Source organism: Pelophylax lessonae, assembly GCF_965119305.1.
Source record: "Pelophylax lessonae genome assembly, chromosome: 10".
Lineage (NCBI taxonomy): Eukaryota > Metazoa > Chordata > Amphibia > Anura > Ranidae > Pelophylax > Pelophylax lessonae.
This window is the reverse complement of record NC_138777.1, coordinates 141794138-141810607: the sequence shown is the minus strand read 5'-3', so window position 1 is coordinate 141810607 and position 16470 is coordinate 141794138. Positions and strand designations below refer to the sequence as shown.

The 16470-nt window shown below is 47.4% G+C and overlaps 1 protein-coding gene across 5 annotated transcripts in view; it reads left to right on the top strand.

Moving 5' to 3' along the window:
* The window catches only part of DUS2 (dihydrouridine synthase 2), a 1337959-nt gene that overhangs the window by 629645 nt on the left and 691844 nt on the right, over positions 1-16470 (top strand). For 3 of the 5 annotated variants that reach the window (XM_082270344.1, XM_082270342.1, XM_082270345.1), the window contains exon 8: positions 8235-8300. The exons of the other annotated variants lie outside the window; for them this stretch is intronic. In XM_082270344.1, the coding sequence (XP_082126470.1) occupies positions 8235-8300 (66 nt within the window). The remainder of the gene's footprint in view (positions 1-8234; positions 8301-16470) is intronic. 5 annotated transcript variants of the gene reach the window in all.

Genomic DNA, 16470 nt, shown 5'->3' with positions numbered 1-16470 from the left:
TGTATTCGCTCTGGACCAGTTTCTGGCCAATCGACCCAGCTCTTCTGTATGTCACAGACTGTTTATGGGAGACAAATTTAGATAACAAAGAGTCATCTGTTAAGATGTCCCAGTGCTTGGTAAGCACTTTAAGTATGGTCTCATGTTCTTTAGAATAGCGTGTAATCACACGAACTGTATGATCTTCTTGTTGTTTTTTGGACTTAAAAATTAAAACCCTGCGCTCCAAGTCCTTGACCTTTTTGAAAGATTTTCTTAAGCTTGACTTGCTGTAGCTTCTAGCTAGAAAGCGCTCAGTCAGGCCGCCAGCCTCCACCTGGAAGTCGTCAAAGGTCGAGCAGTTCCGTCGGGCCCTAAGGAACTGGCTGTAGGGAATCGACCTCTTGAGCAACTCTGGGTGGAAGCTGGCAGCGTGCAGAACGCTATTGCCAGCTGTCTTTTTCCGAAAAAGTTTGCTGAGCAGTAGGCCATCCTCCCCCTTGAAGATTGTGACGTCCAAGAAATCAATCTGTCTCTCACTGGCCACCATAGTGAAAAACAGATTGAAGAAGTTCCGGTTCAAACAATCCAAAAAAGTCTCCAAAAGGTCCAGGGAGTCATCCCAGACGAGAAAGACGTCGTCTATGTACCTCTGCCACATAAGTATGTGGCAGGTGTACATAGACAAGGTCTCGTCTGAGAAGACCGCCCGCTCCCACTCCCCCAGATACAGGTTGGCATAGGTGGGGGCACAACAGGTCCCCATAGCCACCCCCTGTACCTGGAGGTAGTGGGAGCCCTGGGAAACAAAAATGTTTTTGTGGAGGATAAATTCTAGCATGGAAAGGACAAACTGGTCAAACGCCCAGTTGTCCATGGCCTTCTGGGCCAAAATCTTGCTGATGGCCTGTATTCCCAAATTGTGCGGGATACTATTGTATAAGCACTCCACATCAATAGATGCAAGTAGAGCTGACTCGGGGACCTGCACTTTCTCCAAAATCTGCAAAAGGTGCAGGGTATCCCTAGTGTAGGAGGTTAGGCCTAGGAGATATGGACGGAGGTAGGCATCAATAACTCTACTGATGCCCTCCGAGATGCTACCATTGCCCGAGATTATCGGCCTCCCTGGTGGGTCGTCCAAATTTTTTTTGCACCTTTGGGAGCGCATACATGGTGGGAATCCTGGGATGGCGAGTACTGGCAAAATCCCAAATTTCTTTGGTGATAATGCCGGCCATCCCGGCTTCATCCAAAAGGCGATAAAAAGTGGCATTGGACTTACCCACCAGGGAGGCGGACACCCGGCGGTACCAACTCGGGTCCTGGAGAATTTTGAGACACATTGAGACGTACTTCTCATTGTCCATCAGGACAATATTGTCCCCCTTGTCGGAGGGCTTGATGGTGATGCTGGTATTGTCCCGAAGGGCTCTGAGAGCCGTCTGTAAAGTGGGGCTCAGATTATTGGTAGATTTGCTTGCATTGACGGTCTGTAGGTCCTTCGTAACCCGTTTGACAAACAGTGCCAGGGAGGGATTGGAATCGAAGGAGGGAAATTTCGAGGACCCTCTACGGAGGCTTGATAAAGAGGGGCCAGTAGAGATGGAATCTGCAGGGCCGGAGGCCTCCATCTCAGTCTCATCCCAATCCTCTGAACCATTCTCCAATAATAGGAGATTCAGGTCCTTGAGGGCCCTGAAATCCGCCGCCGTAAGTCCCGATTGTACCGTGGGTTCCTGGTTTGCAGATTTGTCAAACATAGTTTTGAACAGGAGACGTCTCGCGAATAGGTGAATATCTTTAGTAAGTTCGAACTTGTCGAACGACCTAGTTGGACAAAAGGATAGGCCCAAGGATAGGACCTTTCTTTCCTCCGATGTGAGCACATTTCTGTATTGCATTGTTAGGATGTATGTTACATAATTTTTGTGATCCATGACCCGCTGTGGTTTTCCACGTTCGGTCATGGAATCTCTATATCTGTGTATTCTGACATGTGTCTCTTTTTTAATCTAATAAATTATATACATTTTATTTATTGTTTTTTCATGAATTATTGCCTTAAAAATCCCCCCTTCTTTTCAGAGGAGATTAACACTTTTTAGTGTTGTTTTTTTGTGTACTGACTTTTTGGGATGATGGCAATTGCAGGTCACTAATCATCTGGGACCAACTTTTGGATCACAAAGAGCTTCAATCACCGCCACAAACATATCAAATTTTTCTTTGACTGGCTTAACTGCAACATGATGAGCACTCCAGCGGGTTGTTGATAACCTTTTCACTGACACTCCAGTATGGTCAATTAACACATCCCATCGATAATTGGGAGCAGCAAAGAAAGAAAACCTAGTCTGAAGAGTTCCAAAAAATGTCACGCACAATGCATTTTCAGCAAAAGAGTGCTGACCGCACAGGTTAAGCGTATGATCCACACATCCACTAAAGATAGCTTTTTTATTCTTTCCCTTAAGCATGGATTGTACACCTCCATGGATTCCAGCCATAGTAGCAGCATTATCATAACCCTGAGCGTGGCACATCATTATGTCCAGTCCATCACTTTCCAATTTTTGTAAGATGTCAGAGCTGAGGTCAGCAGCTTTTTTCCCCTTTAAAGGGAAAAATCCTAAAAATACTTATTTTACTTGAACTTTCCCATTGCTGATTTTTACATATATGATCACTTCAGACATCTGGTCAGTATGTGATATGTCAGGGGTGCTGTCAAACATGATCCCAAAGTACTTTGCAGACTTTATGTCCATGACCAGCTTCTCCTTCACATGATTTGCCAGGGCACTGATAAATTCAGTTTTTGGTGCAAGATAGGAGACCGATACTTTAAGTTTACATGTGCTCTGCTTTAATCTAATAAGGTGCTCTTTCAGTACTGAATCATATTTCGAAAGCATTTCAACCATCTCAAGAAAGTTCCCTTTATTGAATGAAGATTCATCTTCCTTGTGGCCACAAAATGCCAGATTCTGTTTGGCAAGAAAGAATGTGATGTCAAGCATTCTGTGCAAGATGTCCCTCCACTTTTTCTTCTCTGCTTCCATCAAACTTATAGTTTCGGCATCAATGGTTTTGTGCAGCCTCAGTCCTCTTGCCAAAGTTTTCCACTTTTCAAGGTAACGTAGGTGCTCTTCGGATGTCTCATGATTATATACCTTTGGGCTCAGTTTCCACCACTTCTGAAAACCAGTCACAAATTTGAATGTTGTCTCTGTAGCACTAACGGCAAACAGTATAAGATCTCACTTGACAGGTGAATAAACCATCCATGACCGCAGAATTTTCTCGCCATTAGGCTTCACCTTGTAAAACCACTCTTTTGAAAGTTGGCGGACAGCTCCCTTTGCTGCAGCTTTTGCATCTTGCCTTTTCACAATACTGAAAGGCCCATCTTTATTCTGAAAAGAAGCACTTCCCCTTTTGATTATTTCAATCCGAATAGGATCAGGAACTGGTAACTCCCAGAAAGAAACATCAGAAAAAATGATCAAATCTTTTTCCATTACACTTATCTCTTTTACAGCATCATGACTATGGCTAGAGTCACATTCAGCACTCTGTTCTTCTTCAGATTCTGCCATTTCCACTCCTTGCTCTTCTGCTTCAGAGTCTTCCATTTTAACTTGCTCTTCTGCTTCAGTCTCCCATTTCCACTTCTTGCTCTTCTAAAGAATGCATGCTAGCAATAGCATCAGAAGAGTCCGCTTTATAAGTTGGAGACTGACATGCAGTGTCTTTTGATGAACCCTGGCCATCATCCGGTCTTTTGACATACTGAAGGATGGACCCAGTAAGTGTTTTGATTGTTTTATTTCTTGTCTCTTTTGCTTTCCCTTGCTGGTATCCACTTGGCCTCTTTGATTTATTCACTCCATGTGGCATGATGTAATATTCCTGCAAAAATTTGATTAACCACTTCTGGACCGGAAGATTATCCTGTTTAATGACCAGACCCTATTTTGCGATTCGGCACTGCGTGCGACGCTGTACCCAAATAAAGACGTCCTTTTTTCCCCACAAATAGAACTTTCTTTTGGTGGTATTTGATCACCTGTCCGATTTTTTTTATTTTTTGCGCTATAAACAAAAAAAATAGCAACAATTTTGAAAAAAAAAAAAACATATTTTTCACATTCTGCTATATGAAAATAAAATTTAGAAATCAAAATGTTTTAACATTTTAGGCCAATTTGTTTTCTGCTACATATTTTGGTGTAAGAAAAATTGCAATAAGCGTATTTTGATTGGTTTGCGCAAAAGTTATCGCGTCTACTAACTACGGGAAAGATTTATGTAATTTTTAGTGTTTTTTTTTTTTTTTTTTTTACTAGTAATGGCGGCGATCTTCAATTTTTTTGCGGGATTGCGACGGACAGACCGGACGCCTGACTGACATTTTTGGGAGTACCAGTGACATTACTACAGTAATCAGTGCTAAAAATATGCACTGTTACTGTAATAATGACACTGGTAGGGAAGGGGTTAATACTGTTGGTGATCACGGGGTTAAATGTAAGCCTAGGGGAGTGATTCTAACTGTGGGGGGGGGTTGGACTTTTGAAATTATCACAGAGACATACGATCCTATATAGCTCACAATCTAATCACATATTACACAGTGCTTTATAGAGTAGGTAAATTCATACGCAGAGTACATAGATCCATGCACATAAGTCCCAAGACCTGACAATCTAAAACATATTATGCAATGTTTTACAGTGTATACAGGTTCATACATGGTTCACAATATACTGATATGTTAACCAGTGCTTTACGGAGTGCGAAGATCCATTCACAGGGGGCTCGGGAGCTTACAATCTAATTACATATTATCCAGTGCATTACACCACCTCGGCCTGATGTCACAGAATGCGGGTACGCAAAGGGTAGGAAGTCCTTCACTATGCGGCGATATGATGCCACTCGCATAGTGAAGGATCAGATCGGGAGGCAAATGCCTTGCTTGGGCCCCCAATTGTGATGTCACCCCCCTGAAGGACACCCTGGTGTGGTTCACACCCCCCTTGTGACGCACTTGCTGGTCAGTGTGGGGCCGGGGGAGGGACCCACGGAGTAAGGAGAAGAGCCTGGTCAGCACGGGGCTGGGGGAGGGACCCAGGGGGCGAGGAGCAGAGCCTGGTAAGTGTGGGGCCAGGTGGGGGACCCAGGGAGCGAGGAGCAAAGCCTGGTCACTGCGGAGCTGGGGGAGAGATCCAGGGGACCCTGCAAACCACTCTACACGGTGGCAGTGACATTTACCTACCTGGACTCTCACTGCCCACTTCACAAACCTGCACCACCCATGTCATTGTGGGTGTAGGGCCCCATTCACACCTAGCGTACTGGGAAGGTGCACATAGGTCTGTTCACTTCAATGGGACACCTAATGTGCCACAAACGCACCAAAGAAGCTCCTGTACTTCCAGTGTGAAGCTTCATGAGTGTTTCCTTTTTTTTCTAGGCAATTGTGGTTGGTTTTTCACTGAATTTTCCCAAACTAATGGCACCGCAAGCACTCCTTGTATTATTGTGCATTTCTGTGTGCATTCCTACAAAACATACTATATGGCATGATGGGACAGCTGAGGTTGGCCAGCTCCTGACAATACTGACTGCATGTTATTATGATGGGACAGCTGTGGTTGGCCAGCTCCTGACAATACATACTGTATGGGATAGGATGGGCTGGGCTTTGGTTGGCCAGCTCCTGACAATAAATAATGTATGGGATATAATGGGACAGCTGTGGTTGGCCAGCTCCTGACAATACATACTGTATGGGATATGATGGTACAGCTGTGGTTGGGCAGCTCCTTAAAATACATACTTTATTAGATATTGTCAGGAGTTGGCCAATCACAGCCCAGCCCATCCTATTCCATACAGTATGTATTGTCAGGAGCTTGCCAACCACAGCTGTCCCATCATAATCACATGCAGTATGTATTGTCAGGAGCTGGCCAACCACAGCTGTCCCATCATAATCACATGCAGTATGTATTGTCAGGAGCTGGCCAACCACAGCTTTCCCTTCATAATGATGGGACAGCTGTGGTTGGCCAGCTCCTGACAATACATACTGTATTGGATAGGATGGGCTGGGGCTGCGGTTAGCCAGTTGCTGACAATATGTACCATCATGGTATAGGATGGGCTGGGCTGTGGTTGGACAGGCACCCCTAGGTTCTCCTCGGAACACTGAGTAGAAGGGCAGCCAATGTCTCTACAACATATGTGACACCTGGTAATACTAGAAATTTAAATACAGACGCAATTCTCAGGGTTACGTTTCTTATTGCTAACATAGGCCCCTTTCACACACGAAGTCCGTCAGGTGGACTCAGTTTTTCTCAGGGGGGATCGATCCGCCGATCCCCTGCTGAGCAGAAGGATGACAGCTCTGTCTCTGCGCTGTGTGCGGTGACACAGCTGTCAGGTCCTTATGCATCTCTATGGGGGAATCGGATGGGAACGGACTGTCTGTCCGTTCTCATCCGATCCGATGGACGGATGGAAAATAGGGTTTCCATCCGTCCAGGTTTAATGGATTGGATTGGATCGGATATCAGCAGACATAGAGATGCATGGGGTGACTGTTCAGATCCGCCAAAAAAACTGACAGGCGGATCGGAACGGTCCGCCTGTGTGAAAGGGTCCATACATATAAAGACCAAAGTGCATTTCCTTAGTGCAAATTCATATACAGTACTCTATTCAAAACATATATGCAATATTCATACATAATATTTGTATTATTCAAAAAAAGTGCAATTACATTTACTCATAAAAAAGTGCCAATGTGGAAAATAGTGCAATTACACTTAAGGTGCCCAGACAAATACAAGGTGTTTCTTTTTGATTTGTTCTGTTAAATAGTCTGTAACTTAAGTATGTTGTATTTATCAGATGCAGCAGTGCTTGTCTCGCTCTCAGCAATCAGTTTATTCACCCTTAGGCCTCTTTCACACAGGCAGACCATTCAGATCCACCTGTCCGTTTTTTTTGGCGGATCTGAACGGTCCCCCCATGCATCCCTATAGGGCATCAAATGTACATGTCCGCTGACATCCGATCCGATCCATCAAATCTGGACGTATGGAAACCCTATTTTCCATCCGTCCAGCGGATCGGACCGGATGAGAACGGACCGACGGTCCGTTCACATCCGATTCCCCCATAGAGATGTATGGGGACCTGACAGCTGTGTCTCCGCACACAGCGAAGAACAGCTGTCATCCTCCTGCCCAGCGGGGATCGGCTGATCGATCCCCTGCTGAGATAAACTGAGTCAGTCCGATGGATGGACAGTGTGAAAGGGCCCTTAGTGTCAGTGTGAATTTGCTATTCCTCCTCCTCTGTGTGCAAGGGCCACTCCCCAGACAGATTTGGGCCTGCAAGGACCCCCTGCGTTTTGAGTACAGTACAGATGTCCTTCTAGTGGGTCTCCATTGTTTCATCTTTCACCCTAGCGTTGCCATCACTGTGCCTGGCTCCGCCCGCGTGTACGTAAGGGGGGTGCAAAGGACAGGGAAGGGAGGCTCAGGGCGGCCCGGGAGGAGGAGCAAGTAAGAGAAGTCCAGTCCAGTCAGCAGACAGTACTATGCGGCGCAGCGGCGATGCAATGCCGGCCTGCCCGCATAGATGAGAAAGAGAAAAGGATCGGGAGCTTGGGCATAGGCAAAGTGGTGTCACCCTCCCCCCAGTGGACACCCTGGTGCGGTCCGCACCCCCTTGTGATGCCCCTGATCGGGCCACACATTTTCCTCTATGGGGGAGGCGGATAGCAGTGGGCATGTGTCCGCTACCACCGGTCTGCATTCCGATCCGACAAGATCCGCTGAAAACAGATGGATGGCGATACATTACCCATCCATCCAGCGGGTCGGATTGGATGGGATCAGATGAAAACAGACACGCTGTTAGTTTTCATCTGATCTCCCCATAGAGGAAAGCTGGACTCTGACAGGTCCGTCTCTGCACTGTGAACAGAGAAGACCTGTCATCCGCCTGCTCAGCGGAGATCAACAGCGCAATCTCCGCTGAGCTAGAGGAGCCCGCCAAGCTGATCTGCCCCATGAGAAAGGGCCCTGAAATGTATTTATTATTAGATCACAAACCATGATGTGAGAATTAATGTATGGTAATTTGTTAAAATGTTGTGAACAGTTTACATTTACAGTGACTGACCTGTGGTGCAGTTTAGGTGATTTTTGTCATTTTTTTTTTTTCTACAGATACTGAAAACATTGGTAAATGGAATTTCCAAACCAGTGACCTGTAAGATACGCATCCTCCCCACAGTAAGATCTTTTTATTTTTAATGTACCTCTATTAATGATAAATATGTTAACATCAATTTCTCAATCGTTCATTGACGGACACATTTTCTGTTCTTCATAACAGTAGGGTTATACTGCTCCCTACAAGAGTAGAACACTAGGCAGAAAAAAAGTTCTGGCTATGCCTATGGGCAGTCCCAGGGGGTACACCCCCTCTCCCTGCTATAGGATGTCAATTTTAATCTGCCTAGTCAGGGGTAAGGACCTAGTTCCTTGCTGGGATCTCTGGTCCTGGCAAAAGTTTTTTTCTAGATAGTTTTTTCTCCGGATTTTTTTCCTGTGAGGTCTACAAGGAACTAAGCCGGATCTGAGCGACAGGCTGGATATATAGATCCAATGGTCACCCCAGCCACCCAGCGAGCGCGTGCAGACCCCAGCTCTGCGCTAGGTCAGCCACGACATAGTCCCTCAGGGCGGAGACTGGCACTGCAAGTTAAACGTCTCACCAGGGTCTAGGCCCGAGTCAAAGTGTTCCTATTGGCCGACAGCCCCCCACTTCGCAGAGAGGGGTTCTGTCAGGAGATGGTGCCTGCATGTTCCAGGTATGGTAAGTAAATTTTCCCTCCTCCCCCCCTGGCGGGCTTTGGGGTGGACGCGGTCGGACCCTCACACCCCTGGGTTCCCCTCTGTCCTAACTTGCATCCCCCCTTACCTGTCCCCCCTCTCCCTCCTCCTCCCCTCACTACTGAGGCTATGGGACGCTTGAAGCTACTCCCGGGGGCTGGGATGGGGGCGTCACGCCGACGGTGTGGGCGCTGGCAACCGGACGATCGATCGTGCAGGGGGGATTCACCTGTCACTTCCAGGGCCCCTTTCCTGTTGATCCTGTCCAGGAGGCTGGGGGGTCCCTTAGAAGCACCACAGGCTACCATTTTCTTGCAGCCCATGTTCCATTAAAGAGCGGCGGCTATGTTTGTGTAGCCCGGCGGCCATTTTGCAGTGGATCTCCATTGAATATCAATGGCGGCCATGTTTTTGGAGTCCCTAGAGGTGTTTTTTTTTTTTTTTGGTGGTGGAGCCCCTCCCTATACCCTTGAGCTAACGGAAAATTAATGGCCGCTCTTGCTGGGGGATGGGTCCTTTGTTCCAGACAGTCTTGATAGGTGAGATGTTAACCAGACTGATGGTGAATGTTCCAAAAGCACAGTGTTAGTGCTATCATCGAGGGCAGCTTTTACAGGGCCGAAGCAAGATCCCACATGTAAGCAGAGTAAAGAGAAGGCGCCACTCAGTGAAGCAGTAATAATTTATTTTTCTTCCAAATGTTGCCGCTGGGTGTGCCTATTGGGCTTTTTACTATTTTGCAGTCTTTGATTTCAAGGTACATTTGGCAGGGCAGGCGCCCCAGGATTGCCAGGACGACGCTTTTTTGTCCAAAGCCTTCTGGGGGACTTGCACTCCCTAGTATCAGGGACTATTTCCGGGCGGTCTCGCTAACCCGTGTGGCTGACTGGAAATACTCGTCTAGCTCTAAATTATGGGTACAGCTGGAATATAACCTATGTGGAGGGGACCTGTCTGCTGTGCCATGGATCCCGAGGTCCGTCAGGGCCCTCTCCCCAACCACTTCTCCCCTGACCTTTTCTACCTTGTCTGTTTGGGATTCCCTTCATAAAAAGTTTTCCTGGAACTACAACTCTCCCCTCATGCCTCTGCTGAACCACAACCACTTCATGCCTGGATCCTTGGACACTGGATTTAAAAGTTGGTCTCCTAAGACTCCTCTCTTGTTACACCACGTAGTCCACTCCAACACTGTGAAAACCCTGAGCCACATATTGGGCTCACGATCTGCAACGGTCATGGGCAATTGGAGACACAGGCAGTTGACCACGTTCATAGCTTCTCTTCCACGTACATTGCGTGACTCCAAGGAGTTGAACCCTGTTGAGGCAATATTCTACCCTCGGGACCCCCCTCTTCACTCCACCTCACAGTTCTACAAGGCCCTTATCTCCTTGCAGGGCCAACCCAACCCGGACTTTCTACATAAATGGGAATTGGATCTCAAATCTCTGATGCTCGGAAGGACAAAGTTCTTGCATTGGCTCACATTTCCTCTCTCTCCACCAAGGTGGCGGAATCCAACTACAAGCTATTATCCCGATGGCACTATACTCCACGGAAACTACACAATATTTCTCTGGCCATCTCCCGTTATGCTGGAGGGGATGCGGAGATACCGCCTCACATGCACACATCTGGTGGCACTGTTCAGTAATACAACCGTTCTGGTTGAAAGTTCTCCGACTCATTCAAGTAATAACAGAAGATATTATTCCATTAGATCCATGGGTTGTCCTGCTGCATGGAACTACCACGCCGCTATCCAAGTACAAAAGATCAATGATTTCTCATATGCTCAATGTGGCTAAAGCCCTGATTCCCACCTTCTAGGGCACACCGACCATTCCTACAGTACGACAATGGCTACGGAAGGTGGATATGACATACCAATTAGAGGAACTTACATTCATAGCCCGTGACAAACTGGACCGTTTTCGTTCTTCCTGGTATCCTTGGTCCTCCTTTAAAACCACTTTGTCCTATGTGGCTCTGCTCACTGAGGACACCTCCACTGGTTTATCGCCTTCTAATGCAAACCTGACTGTTTAAGTTTTTTCTTATGTGGAATGTATGTCACCCGTGGCCTAATTTACCCCCCCTCACCTCTTGTCCCTTTTCTTTCTGGCTGCTCTTTTCTTTTCTCTCCCTTTCTTTTGTGCTCTTCGCTATCCCCTCGTTTTCCTCTGGGCTCTTTCCGACATTGGTTTTATTATGCAAGATGTTATGTTATCGTTATGCTTTTTCAGATTTAGTGGTGCAGTGATTATCTAGACAATAGACAACAGTTTTATGACTAGGTGTGCACGGCACACGTTGGGATTTTCATGCACTCGATGATACTGTTCCATTGTTTCTTATTTTATTTCATGTCGGATTGTACTGTCTGTGTTCTGTTTTTCTTTGTTTCTTGAAAATTTTTCAATAAAAAAGAAATTAAACAAAAAAATAATTTATTAAGCTCCTATTAAGACTTCCATAAAAGCAAAAAAAGGAGCGTTATGACCCGGCGTCCTTCCTAATTCACCGTGTACCCGTTGTGGAAGCTGCCAGCAGCCTAAACCAATCCGGGGGCTGAATCAGAGTGTGGCTGCGGCGAACCGCATACCTCAGAGAAGGACCGTGCGGCCGTAGACAAAGAATGGGTGGTTACCGGTTTCTGAGCATGCTCCCAACAGCTTCACAACACTGGGGCTGGAGTCCTCCTGATTCGGATGTCCCTGGCTTATTGGCTCCATTTCCTGTTTCCCCCTTTGTTAATTTATACTTCCGGCCAGCGCTCTTAAGTGTCCTGTGTCTGGCCGTGTATTCTATTGGTCTGAAGGAGCGGTTGTGAGCATGCTCCGGAACTGGTAACCACCCATTCCACCGCCCATTCCTCGTCTATGGCCGCGTGGTCCTTCTGTGAGGTATGCGGTTCGTCGCAGCCACACTCTGATTCAGCCCCTGGATTGGTTTATGCTGCTGGCAGCATCCACAACGGGTACACGGTGAATTAGGAAGGACGCCGGGTCATGACGCTCCACTTTTTGCTTTTATGTAAGTCTTGATATGAGCTTAATACATTTGATGCGAGGTAAAACGTTCATCTTGGCTATGTAGGTCCTGCCCAGCCAAGAATGGTGTAAGGAGGACCACTTCCTAAGATCAGATTTTATAGTGTTCAACAGGGGGAGGTACTTATGACGGAACAGGGAGTCTAAATGGGTGGTCAAAAAATACCTAGGTATTTCAATTTGACTGGACACCACTGAAATGGGAAATGTGGGGCTAGTGCGGAAACCTCAGTATGGGGGAGGTTAACATTTAATATTTCGGACTTAGACATGTTCATTTTGAAGTTCAAGAGCTGGTGAAAGTCTGCAAAGGCTCGTCAGAGTACGGGTAAAGAGATACGGGGTTGTTGGATGAAAAAAAGTATGTCATCCGCATATGCGGCATATTTATGCGTCTGCCGGTTCACAATGACACCATGTATATCGTTGGAATGTCAAATAGTGGATAAAAAGGTTCAAGGGAAATGGCAAACAGCAGGGGTGACAAAGGGCACCCCTGCCGAGTGCCATTATGAAGGGGGAAGAGAGTACTTCCGTTAACTCGTACCTGTGCCGTTGGTTGGGCATGCAAAGCTGCAATTCGGTGTAGAGCCCTAGGGCCCAGGCCAAAGAAACGTAGGGTAGTCAACAAGTAGTCCCAGTCCACCCTGTCAAACGCTTTTTCAGCGTCGGTATAAAGGAACAGGGTGGGCTGGGACTTAGTGTGGACAAAATGGATCAAGGAGAGAGCTCGAAGAGAGTTATCCCTCGCCTCCCTTCCGGGGATAAAACCAGTTTGACCTGCAGAAATCCAGGAGGGGATCAGGGGCAGGAGCCTGTTGGCTAAAACAGAGTAAAGTTTAAGATCCACATTCAGAAGGGATATATGGCGGTAACTGCCGCATTCGGTGGGGTCCTTGCCAGGTTTAGGTAGGACAGATATGTGTGCAGCTAATGATTCTGGACGAAAACCAGTGGATTTAGAGATGGAGTTGGCATATGAGGTTAGGTGAGGGAGTGGTATATCTGCAAACTTTTTGTAATAAGCAACTGTATAACCATCAGGGCCAGGAGCCTTACCGACTTGGGTGGTTTTCAGTGCCAATTGGAATTCTTCAACAGAAAAGTCGTTTTCCAATTTCCGCAGAGAGCGTTTGGAAAGGGTCAGTAAATTAGCCCGTTTAAGGTAAGCCCAAATGCGTTTGCGTTTTTCGGTCAGAGGAAGATGACAAAGATCGCCCTCTACATGATATAGTTTGCTATAAAAATCTCTAAAGGCCTTGGCAATATCAGGAGAGGAATGGACCATGAGACAAGAAGGAAGCTTTACCTTCTGTACAAAAGCTGCTGATTTCTGGGCTCTAAGAGATCTGGCAAGCATCCTACCGGGCTTATCACCCCACTCATAGCGTTTATGAGCGAGAAAGTAAAATTTGCGCTTAGTAGCTTTGTCAAGTAAGGAGTGTAGGGACTCCCTAGCCTCTGTTAAGGCCTGTAAGTGGGAAACATGTAGAGATAATTTATGTGACTTTTCCAGATCCGCCAACAGGGCAAGCTGTTCAGCAACCAATTGGCCCTGCTCCCGCTTCCTCCTCGCCCCCAACTCCATTAGTTTGCCCCTCATGGTAGCCTTATGGGCTTCCCACACCAGGGAGGGAGATGCACTCTTAGTGGTATTGTCAAGAAAATATTGGCTAAGAGCAGAAGATAAAAGAGCTGCATCAGCGGGGTTCGTGAGAAGGGAGTCATTCAGCTTCCAATTGGTGGAGCGGGGTGGGAGAGAAGGAAGAAGCAGGGTGGTCAGGACAGGAGCATGGTCTGAGATGGAGGCACAGCCAATGGAGGCGGATCGTAAAAGAGGCAAATGAAAGTGGCTCAAAAAAATGTTATCAATCCTGGAATAACAACTATGGGCTTTGGAAAAGTGGGAAAAGTCAGCATCTCTAGGATGTAGGTGAATAAAAACTGCGCTACCCCTATTTGTTAATATTATAAAGTGCTAGTGTGCTACTCTTGGGGGGTGTTAACATAGTACCTTGGGCTTGCTGGTACCTGTTGTGGTTCCTGAGGCCTTCATGTGTCGGTCCCTAGCCGCATTCTTAAGTGGGCACTGCCATCTTTAGTGTGGACAATGTGATTTCTTTCCTCCATAGACTTGTATGGGGCAGGCATATTCCCTGTAGCTTCCTATTGTTTTGTATAGGCATCCATCTTAGCCCTGGTGCTATACTCAGCAGTATAACCTTATTCAGGCAACATCACTTCCTGTGCAGTCATTTCCTGCTGCTGAGCCGAGGTCACTTCCTGCCTTTCTCTCCATGCTGCTAAAGGATTCAGGACAGTTTGTCTGAGGTGGTACAGTACTTGGGATCCCTGGGGGCATATCCTTGCACTTTCTGCTGTCAGTTTGGTTTAAAGGGGTTCCCTGCATACCCCGGCGATTGGTGGTGGATACCGCGATTGGCGCTCTTAAAGTGGCAGCACATCGTTTTTTGAAAATTGCAATATGGAGTCCCAAACTGTGCACCCTCAGACCCACCCTGTGCGACTCCCGGACAGTCTGGATCGCAGTTGCTGGCCGCAATTTTAGCACCCCTGGAAAGCCTGTAGACTAAATTTGATTTAGTCATGAAAAAGGTTGATAGCCGAAAACGGCCGCTGTCTTCTCCTTCTATGGAGGTGTCCTCTGATTCAGAGGCTGATGGGGTCACCTCAGACACCCCCCTACCTAAGGAGTCGCTGTCCTTGCAGTCAGATGGTGAAGAGGACCTGTCTTCTTTAGCTGCAGCGCGGGAACGCGCTTTAGTGGAAGCCCTGATTATTTCAGTGTGGGGTACTTTAAAATTGGCTGATGAGCCCACGCCGGCAGGGACGCAGGTGGCTTTTGGCTCTCAGAAGTCTCCAAAAGCTGACAGGGTTTTCCCTTGTCCCGGCACCTTTCACGATATTGTGAATGACCAATGGTTGCGCGTTAAGCACGTGTTAGTGGTGCCTAAACGCTTTAAACACCGGTACCCTTTTGCTGAAAAGGTCTCCAACCGTTGGATGGTGCCACCTAAAGTGGACCATCCTGTTTCCAGATTGAACAAATATATCCTTGTGCCTGTGGAGGATTCCCCAGTTTTTACGGATCCAGTGGACATGCAGGGGGAATCCCTTTCCCACCATCTTCATGTGCTGGCGGGTTCCATTTTGAAACCGGTTTTTGTGTCTGTGTTAGTGTCACAGACGGTGACAGAATTAATTAGGGGTTTGCGGGAGACCTTGGACCCCGAGACTGTTCCTCCGGAACAGCTGGGACTGTCGGACCAGGTGATCCAGGCTCTAGTGTTCCTGTGTGATGCGTCTATGGATGCAGCTCCCCTGGTGGCCAGGGTCTCGGCCGTGGGCATTGTGTTAAGACGCATGGTTTGGTTAAAGAGCTGGTCGGCTGACCAAGTTTCTAAGAAAGCCTTAGCTTATCTCCCTTTTCTGGGAGACTGGTTGTTTGGAGGCTCATTGGATGAGTTATCAAGGGCCTGACTGGCGGGTAGAGTACTCTTCTTCCTCAATCCTCCGAGGGTAAGACTCACTGTACTAAGCGGGGTCCCTCCTTTTCTGCCCATAAACTGTTTTCTTGTGCCTCCGGGGCACAAGAAAAAGGTAAGCCGTTCAGAGCTTCTGGAGTAGCTAGGAAGCCCTGGGGCAAGCCCAAGGTCGGCCAGTCCGGTGTGGCAGACAAGTCCTCTTCAGCATGAAGGGGCACCCTCACCTGTGTCAGGGGTGGAGGGAACGTCTGCACTTCTTTCAGAAACCCTGGACTTCCTTAATTCAGGACGATTGAGTTTGCAATCTGATTTGCTCCGGGTACAAGATCAAATTCTGGTCCCGGACAGGGGACAGGTTCTTTCAGTCGAATCTTCACCTGTTTCCGGAGCGTTTGAAGGATCTGGGGGATGATGTGCGAGATCTCCTGGCTCAAGGGGTGATTGTGCCGGTTCCTCCGCAAAAGCGCTCTCAAGGTTTCTATTCAAACCTGTTCAATGTGCCCAAAAAGGAGGACAAGATACACCCAATCCTGGACCTCAAGGCTCTGAACCGCTTTGTGCGGGTGCAGAAGTGTCGAATTGAATCTGGTCAGTGGTGGCATCTTTAAATCAGGGGGATTTTCTGGCTTCCATCGATCTCAAAGATGCGTATCTCCACGTCCCCATATTTTAGGGACATCAGCGATTTCTCCGACTTGTGGTGGCAGAGGAGCACTTTCAATTTGTGGCCTTACCCTGTGGCCTCACTTCGGCTCCCAGAGTTTTTACCAAGGTCCTAGGCCCCCGTGCTGGCTGTTTTACATTGGCGAGGTATCTCCATTGTGGGATATCTGGATGGTCTCCTGTTGCGTGCAGTCTCCCATTTGGATCTGCTGGACAACGTTTCTATCACCATTCAGACCCTTCAAGAATTTGGGTGGACGATCAGTATCACCAAATCTGCCCTGACCCTGTCCGTGCGGGTCACTTATCTGGGACTGATCCTCGACTTTGCTCTGGGGAGGG